The 9,176-nt window shown below is 44.3% G+C and overlaps 1 protein-coding gene across 1 annotated transcript; it reads right to left on the bottom strand.

Moving 5' to 3' along the window:
• Nucleotides 1-416: 416 nt before the first annotated feature.
• LOC144107571 (uncharacterized) lies at nucleotides 417-8,573 on the bottom strand. The gene is made up of 5 exons (XM_077640644.1): nucleotides 8,496-8,573; nucleotides 6,767-6,955; nucleotides 4,815-4,951; nucleotides 4,120-4,257; nucleotides 417-1,071 (listed from the first exon to the last, which is right to left on the bottom strand). Exons 2-5 carry the CDS (start codon nucleotides 6,951-6,953, stop codon nucleotides 610-612), a joined length of 924 nt encoding a protein of 307 aa, XP_077496770.1. The 5' UTR covers nucleotides 6,954-6,955; nucleotides 8,496-8,573; the 3' UTR covers nucleotides 417-609.
• Nucleotides 8,574-9,176: the final 603 nt, after the last annotated feature.

Genomic DNA, 9,176 nt, shown 5'->3' with positions numbered 1-9,176 from the left:
GCCGTGTAGCTTCGGCAGATGAAAATTTATGAAAATTTGTTAATGGGAACCTACTGGTTTGTACTGGTTCTGCCAGAACGAGCAGGAAACCTGCTGGTTGTACTGGTTCCAGCAGGGTGCTTACTGGTTTACTGCTGGTTGCACTGGTTCCAGCATAAGGACTTTTTGCTGTTCTGTTCGGGGAGCTTTTTCCTTTGTTTGCATGGTTAATAGCCTTCGGCTAACAGAACCTTGCAGCTAAATCTATTCAACAGTGAGCACTAAAAATTGAATAAATAGTGCCAAAATTTAATCAGAAGGCTTTGCTTATTAAGCATTCACCACTAACACCTGTGGGACACCCATTATGGAGGGATATATAAGCATGAGCCCATATGGCATAAGAATGTGAGTACGAGTTAAACATGCAAGCTGTATGTATATAATAGTGCTTTACTGCTTTATGAAAGACAGGCAGAAAAAAACAACACAGATGAGCACTATGTCAACTTGGCAAAGTTTCCATCAACTAAATATCACTCACCTCTATGGATTGTATCAGAGCGTCCACATTTTCTCCCGCCCTTCCATGGGCATTTAAAAGTTCACTTTGTCTTAAGCTAATGCACTTTAATTTGCCAGAATATGGCCGGCTACATATTCGTTTTTTCCCTGGACAGGACACCCACTTGTTGCGGATCCCCTATCTAACAGACCGCTAGTAGACAACACATCAAATGCCGCTCTGATGTGGCCATACGCAGCGCCGAGTGCTTCCTGGTCATTGCAATAGGCGGCCATGTTCTTCAACCTATTGGCTACATTTTGCAACCTTGCTTTGGAGGTTCCAAGCACTCGCTTCTGACTTGGCTTGCTTACGCTGCCCGATTCTTGTGGTGGAGAGGACTGCACGGATTGAGCGGGAAAATCATGTTCAGTGTGCTTGCACTTTTTTGTCATGTAGACATAAAGTCTTGTTTCCGACACGAGCGCTTCCTCGGGATTCCTTGACAGTGCTTCAGTCAGGTTTCGTAAAGCAGTTTCCTTCAACTTCCTGACCTTGTAATGGGTGCTACCAGCGTCAGCAGCCACCTGCATTGATATACACAGAATTGGCCAAGAGATGTGCTTCAAGTGTAGCAGCAAATACCTCATAGTGTGTGTGATAATAACAGAAATTCATGCAAGGCTGCATTAAACACAAACAATTTTATGTGCATTTATAAGATAGTTATGCATTTTGGGAAGAATTAGCAGGAACAAACCGTACCAGGTGAAAAAACAGGAGCTATGCCACATTAACATATCTGGGAATGAAACTTGTATTTATTCACTAAGTGACAGTGGCTCCAGTATGCTTGATTCTGTCCCGACCTTATGAGCAACCGTGAATATTGTTCTATTCCATTCACTATAATATAGCTGAGTTCACTTCAGAGTTGATACTCCTTTTAGAAAGCTTTATTTTGAATGCTGCTATCATACAAAATATGGTAGAACCCACCTGTAACATTTATTATGGGACCACGAAGAAAAACTTGACTGACGAATACAGTACTCCCTAATGCAAAATGTGAGCACAGCTTGATTTACGATATTTTGAGGCAGACAATGTGGATGACGCTTAAGCTACCCTTAAAAGTACAATGCGAAGCACTGCTGCTTTGTCGCACAAGGCTTCTAAACTATTGCACTGAACATACACTCCTCAGTGGTGTAGAGCGGAATGGCGCATTCCTTGCCCGGTTGTGACGTCCCCTCCCACGTTTGCTACTCCCTTCGAGAATGTGTTGCAACATGCTTGTCTCATTGCTTTAAGGAGGAAAACTGAAACCACAAAGGATGTGTCTTCATTTGGGGTGGGCCACAAGGCACATAACCAACAGAGCGTGCCTGTTCCCATGGTAAACAGCGTGGACTTCACAAATGGCCCCCATACATGACCTTGTATGTGCTCGTTGACGGTTCTACTGCCTAATCGTGGACTGGCAGTTCTGTGGCAGAACTTGCGCTGATTCAAATATAATCAGCCACACACCTGTGCGACAATTAATGGGCCCTCAATCTCTGCGCAAAGAATCACCTTTCTCGGGTAAAGGCAGTGCGTCATTTTTCATGAACATTTTAATCTGTTTCGACAGTAGCGGAGGGTTTGCAGGGTTATCTACCTGCTACTGATACCGCTTTGCTCTGCTATTGGCCGAGACATGAAGCAAAGTTGCTACCTTAACAACTCTGCTAAGCGGTAAACCCTCTATTTCATGTGCAAGTGAAAATGCTCGCGATTCCTGCTGCCGCAGCAGTGCAAAAACCTGTTTCGAGCCATTGCGGAGGGCTCGAGTGGTCAAAGCGATGAGGTTCCAACACGTTAAATGTTTTTTGCCACGACCCGCTGCTCAATCGCTCAACTCGCTCAGTCACACTTGTATGTGAGCCAGCCTTCAGTGTAGACATCCACTCTCGTCGTCTGCTAGCCAGCAGTGTGTATGTGCACGCGTACAGCACACATTCCTGATGACTGCTGTTTGCGTCGTGGTTTCAGTACGTTATCCATTCACTTGTCTGCCTCTTACAAAAGGAATGTGAGCACGCTCTCCTTGTATGCTGTGATGAAGGCAATAATTGTCCACATCGAGTATGCCATGCTCTCCATCGCCAGTCCTGAGCACTTCAGGTTCTTTTCCGCGAGTAGTCTCAAACAAAGCGATGATGGCTTTAGGTGCCGTGTCAAAGCAGAACAAACAGGTCGCTGCCATTCATAAAACTGAATGCAACCACCCAGGAAATGCATATTCCTGTCAACAGTCACATATTGTCCCCGACAAACGTAGCAGGAAGCGGGAAGTGCAGCCGTTTAATGGGCTCACCGAACAGCCGTGCTCATTCAAGACAAAGAAGATGCTCGGCCACGCGCTGGGAGACAAGGTTCAGTCACCAGGTGGTGCCGGCAGAGTGTCAGCAGTGTGGCAATATTCCCGAAGCTGTTGTTGTGACGTGTCTTTTCTTTCGATCTTTCCTCTCTCACATCTTTTTTAACTCTGCTACTGTCTGCGGCCCGTGCACTTTCCTTATCATTCTTCCTTCATTCGCAACAACTGCCTACTGCTGCTTCCACCGCAGTCGCTTTTGCGATAGTGGTTGCAGTGCACCTTTGCACCACTTTGCACCAGACGCTTCCACCTCTCTCTTACGCCGCTACCCCCTCCTCCACTTTTTCATTCTCTCCCTACTTTAATCCTTTGCCCATACTTCGCCGTTCTTGTCGCCTTGCTATAGCTCTGCCGGTTACACCAACAATGACGTGCAAGCCATGGGAACGGGCACCCAAGAGATGCGCTCTAAAATGTGGATGATGACAAACAAAAGCCTAGAGGTCAACCCGCACAACAGGATCTCATATAGCGCTGCCCGTGCGGCATCAGCGGAGGGATAGTTTCATTTTTGAGTCTCCGGTCATTTGTGTTAGACAACAACATTCCTGCTGCACCGCAAGCATGCGCGCACGGTGCTAGAAGTACCGTTAACACGAATATGCCTATATGGGAGTAAAAGGGGAATAAGCTGTCCTCTGCAGCACTCCCCTTTTATAAAAAGCATTATGCTAAAGGACAGCTTACTCCCTTTTTACTCCCTTCTGTTCGGAGTGCACCGTACGGGTGTGGCATCGCTATTGGCGCAGCGCACCAGAAGCCACCAAAAACGGTGGCAGTCAAGTGCCAACTGGAGTGCAAAGATCTGCTTTAGTCAGCTTGCCGTTGCAAAATTTCTGGCACTGTGCAAAGCAACATAGCACAAAGTGATATTCGCGATGTACCATGGGGAACGCAGCCACAGTTTCAATGTAACAGCCCTGTTAGCATTGCAAAAGTTACAATGGGAGTGAGAGTGGCTCATGAAAACATAGCAGACGAGAAAGTACAGCACTCAGGGGGTTCACCTGCATTATCGTGGCTTATCAAGAGCACCGAAATGCTGGCTATGGTATGGATCCATTAAGGCAACTGATTGTAGGATGTCATCATCATCATCATCAGAAAAATTTTTCAACACAAAATCTTTGGTCCCATATCTCGTGTCTCATGCATGTTTTTCTGTGAATTGGCTTAATGTGACAGACCAACTGCACTGTGACTGGTTTACCTTGAAGTCCGGAAACAGCTGTATGCATTTGATCTGCATAGTTGCAGTACAGCCTTTCTTCTTGCTGGCCTGGAGCTTCCGGTATTTTCTCTTGAATGTGTTGACACTCTGCTCTGGTGCAGTGCTCCCTTCTGCAGCCTGAGCATGGCCAAAGAGGAATGTTTAATTTTTTTTTTTAACAGTCGGAAGGACTGCCACTTCAGTGGCCCCTGTTTAAGGACCTGAAATCATATCTCATAGTTCCAGAAATCATACAAGACACTTCGATTTACGTTACTCAACAGGTGAACATACCGCATAATCTCGTGTAAGGGCCGCACCGGTGTATGGGCCACATCCACTGTTTTGGACTAGATAACTGAGAAAGAAAATGATTTAGTTTTTTATTTTTGTATGGGCCGCACATTCAAATTTCACACCCGGATTAAAAATAAAGTGCGGCTCTTAAATGAGTTTACATGGTGCCAACCATCTGCCTAGATCATGCAGAATGAGCAATACCTTCAGATTCATCTGCAAAGCAAAGTGCACATACAATAAAAATTTTCTCTTTAAAAACATTTTTTTAGCATCAGAAGGCCATAAAGGTCCAAACCCATAACTAATTCTATGCTAGGTGGTCCAAGCTTCAGCATCACATTTATCATTCGGTTTTTGTAGTAAGACTAAGATTAAAATGATGTGCAGGTCCTTACAGTTTGTGCAGCTTCGTCGTACGTGCGATGTCGGTCCTTTCCGAAGAGGCACCCTTTGTTCAAAATGAACAGAACTCGAAAGGGCACATCTGAAGTGATTGGAATTAGTGCGCTGAGCGTACAAAACAACAGGCGGGCTGAAAAAGATTTTAAATTACTTTTATGGTGACAAGTATATAACACTTTCCAAGATTTAGCGGCACGGCAAGTAGTGAATAATGCAACCCCGAGTGCACAAGCAACTTATATACTAAAGTGAACAGTCCCGCAAGTAGAAAGAGTCAGCCAGCGTCATTATGGCTGGCTGTCTCCTGGCCCCTTGCCTGGCAATAACATTAAGCATTCCAGATATTGAGACCATGGAAAGCACTATTTGACTGATCTGTACCGAGTACAGTATGCTGACAGCTAATGCGTTCCCGCACAAGCTGTTCTACTGGTGTTATTCACATGACTCGCATATTGCAGGATCTGTGCTGCTTGCAATTCAGCCACAAATGCATATAAATACAAAACGCTTTTAAGCAACATTTGTGGCTAGTGCTATTTGGTCAACAACGCTTATTGGAAAATTGTTCAAAGGAAGGAACATTTACATATTCATGAAATTGTTGGCAGAGCTTATTCAGTAATAATGAATTCTGGGCAAAAAGAATATATCTTTTAGGGTGTGCAAATACCAAAATTTTCTAATACAAATGGAATATGAATATGCTGCAAATATCGAATAGAATATTTCATCAGAGTTAAAATAATTTAAAAAAATATATTGACAAATGTTGTTTATATTTTTATCATACCTGTGCATGGTCTTAGCACCCAAAAAGAAACAAAACTACAACTCAGAACCATGTAAAAGAAATGGCATGTACAGAAATGTATGTTGCTTGTTTAGACAGCATAACTGAATGCAACCTGTAACGTGGTAGCGAATGCAGCCTGTAACCTTTAACAAAATGAAATCCATAAACTGACACTAAGAGTAACATGATTGGTAGTAAAACCTCATAAATTCAGGCTTCAAAGGATCAGAAGAAATGCCCGAATAGCATTCAGGCACAGACATTACAATAGCAGAGACAGCAAAATCTGGCATCTACACTTCTTCACGATGCAATTCTTGCTTTTTTGCATTAATACAAAACTGGGACACATGCTAGAGGACAAAAACTTAAGGTAGACACGGGTGTCATGCATAGCGTCAAGGGGGTATAAGTGTACACAAGTATGGGCACGTATGAGTCACTTGTGTGTATGCATTCGTGGTGGTTTAGCACTGTCATGCCCACAGTACAAATAAAGCTCTGTTCCAGGTGGACACATGCTTGATTTAGGGGGTTTAACGTCCCAAAGCGACTAAGGCTATGAGGGACGCCGTAGTGAAGGGTTCCGGAAATTTCGACCACCTGGTGTTCTTTAACGTGCACTGACATTGCACCGTACACGGGCCTCTAAAATTTCGCCTCCATCGAAATTCGAATGCCGCGGCCGGGATTGAACCCGCGCTTTTTGGGTCAGCAGCCGAGTGCCATAACCACTGAGCCACCATGGCGGCTAGGTGGACACATGCACACAGACTGAGCAGTCTGTTCCAACACAGGATTATCCTGGCCCTCATATTGTCGACCTTTTCACGACCAGGACTTTTCGATTTATAGAGCATATTTCATATAAATTAACTCTGTAATGAGGCACAGCCCCATGTCATTTTCATGCAGCATTCATGCTGTACGCATTTTAGTTTTCTGATTTTTTACTTCCGGAATTGAATTGTGGAACAGAAAATTTCTCTCACCTATAATAAAAGGTCCTTAAGATACTTTATACTAGCTCAAGACAAGTAAAAATAAATCGTTACCCTGCCAGCCGTGCGCACAGTCTCTGCATGCATAGGTTAATCTGGGTTCACAAAGGATACATATAGGTGCGCTTTGTGAGGAACATTTACATACCTTTTTCTTCCCTATATTTTTCACGATGGTTTGTTTTGAAGGAAACACCGATTTTCAGAAGATCGCGCTCAAGTTCGGACAGTTTCTCCTCACTGTCCAGATACCCTGTCCACGCCTCTTCGGTCATCTTCAAATCCTTGAGGTGACAGCGAAGCACATCCTCTTCCTCGGGGTCGTTGACCTCCATTCCTGAGGAGAAGCATTTCGAGAAGCTTGGTTAGTCTTCCGGGCAAATCGCTGAAAAAAATCCGAGTGCAAGCTGAGCGTGCACTGTGCATAAAAGCCACATGAAACATGGTAATAAGGAAACTAAGCTGGAGCAAAGGAGCAAGGAGCTAAGGAGCAAAGCTGGAGTTGGCAAACTATATAGAAGCAATCCATCATAGAGAGAGGGCAAGAAGATGGGTTTCTTGACAACACAAAACAAAGTGAACAAGGGTTGAGGGGGGAGCCTCAGGGTGCTTAGTCAACGTTTCGACAAGGGGACTTATATTCGTCTAGGCAACCCCCTCAACTTCGTTTTGTGTAATGCAGAAGCCGGGTGCAGCAAAGAGCGGGGGTTAGAACGCATGACAGGAGGGGGTTTTTGATGGAAGCTAAGGAAGGAAAGGATATATGGAAGAGCAAAACAGAGCAGAAAAAAAGAGAAAAGTGACCGTAAGAAAGGAAAGGGAGAAAAGAGGCCAGAAAAGAAACCTACGAAAAGGAAGAGATAGACAATGCTATATAGTCATTCAACGAAAACAGAATGGCAGAAAACTGAAAAATTCTGAAGCAATTGGGAAGCTATCAGGAAAGAATAGCAGGGCATTTCTCTTCAAAGGGAGGCTTCATTTATCTCTCCGTGAGCCAGGGCCGGACGATCGAAGATGAAACGCCCAGCGAAACGGAGCGGCGAAAGACTTGACTTCGCAGTTCGACTGAGCGAGTTCCACTCGGCCAGCTGTAGCTGTCGCGTCATTCCAGGTTTAACCAGCGCTAAACCACAGCCATTTTTTTTTACTGGGGTGTAGAAGCTTCAGCCTCATATTTTCTCTAAATGCAGTAAACATACTCGTCGCGCTTCTCTTGACGAAGCTCCCACAGATGCCTGTATGTATTATTCGAGGCTATCATCTACACATGTAAATACATGAATGATCCTCTGCTATCCAGGTGTGACCAGCGATCTCTCATTGAAGCGTCTGTGCGTTAAAAAATCACAGCTGCAGAACAGGATGAGACTGACATTTTTAAGGCGTTTGAATAAACGGACGGGCGGCAAACAAGACACAAGATAACCGTGGACGTCCGGAGACCAGACAACGTGAGACATGTGAAAGTCAACATGTGTAACTGTACAATGCATTTCTGGCATACAGAATGTTCAAAAATATTTCACTGCGCAGGTATCTGAATGCAGCGAACAAAAAAGAACAAAATACGAAGGTCACAACAGAGCAATCTTTTTTTATTTTTTTGTGAACGTGAATTCCACTAGCACAGTATTCGCTCTTGTCAATAGTAGCACATTACAACTTTGAAAAATGGCGCCGCACACACAACATCAAATTAAAACAAAAACAAGACAACACTGCAGAGCCTCCGAAAAGTGCCTTCCGTATCCCTTCAAAAACTGTCTTCCTGTGGTCACATTTAAAGCCCTTCCATAGCGATTTATGCCGACAACGTCGGCGTTAGCGTCGAAAAGAGGCTTTAGCCGTACCCATACAGTTTCTCGCACACTTACAGGCTGAAGGGAAAAGTAGCAACGCGGCTCTTCTTCCTTTCAGGAAATACCGGAAGCTCCGTGAAGTAGACAATTCGTATTTGGCATGGCTAACGTTTGGACGAAATGTGGATTCAATCCGAACAATAAATGTCTAGGCAAACCTCAAATAAATGCTGTGGTAACTTTTATATCAGCCTAGTACCAAGCATTTACTTACGATTAATTTTATTAAGAAGATAAAAAACGCCGCGATACTTTGTTTACAAACATAGAGTGGAGATCACAGATGTTCATCATCATCATCGTTTTGTGGGTACTGGTGGCGTCGTCTGCTGCACTACGCAGTTCGCTTATAATCGAGCCGCATAGGAACTGCCTTCCATGTGGGCACACGACGACCGTTATTTGTGGCTCTCATATGAGCCCAGCTTTCGGTGTAGTTCCTGACAGTCTGTGTCCAGTTTCAAGCGTGTAGGGCTCGTCCAAAGCATTTTTTGTTTAGTCTTCAGACAGATTGCAGCACAGATCATTTTTCTACCATTAAAAAAAATGAGTCTGTTAAAGGTTAACAGTACTTCTTGCGGGGCTAGTTGGTCCACGGTTTTCATTAAGACATACTGCATGAACTTAAAACACAGGAAAAGCAGCTGACGGCCGGGTCATGCACTACTTGCATATTAGAGTATATGAGCCCCTAGC

The sequence above is a fragment of the Amblyomma americanum genome, chromosome 10 (assembly GCF_052857255.1).
Source record: "Amblyomma americanum isolate KBUSLIRL-KWMA chromosome 10, ASM5285725v1, whole genome shotgun sequence".
NCBI classification, from domain to species: Eukaryota; Metazoa; Arthropoda; class Arachnida; order Ixodida; family Ixodidae; genus Amblyomma; species Amblyomma americanum.
This window is presented reverse-complemented; position numbering and strand designations above follow the sequence as displayed.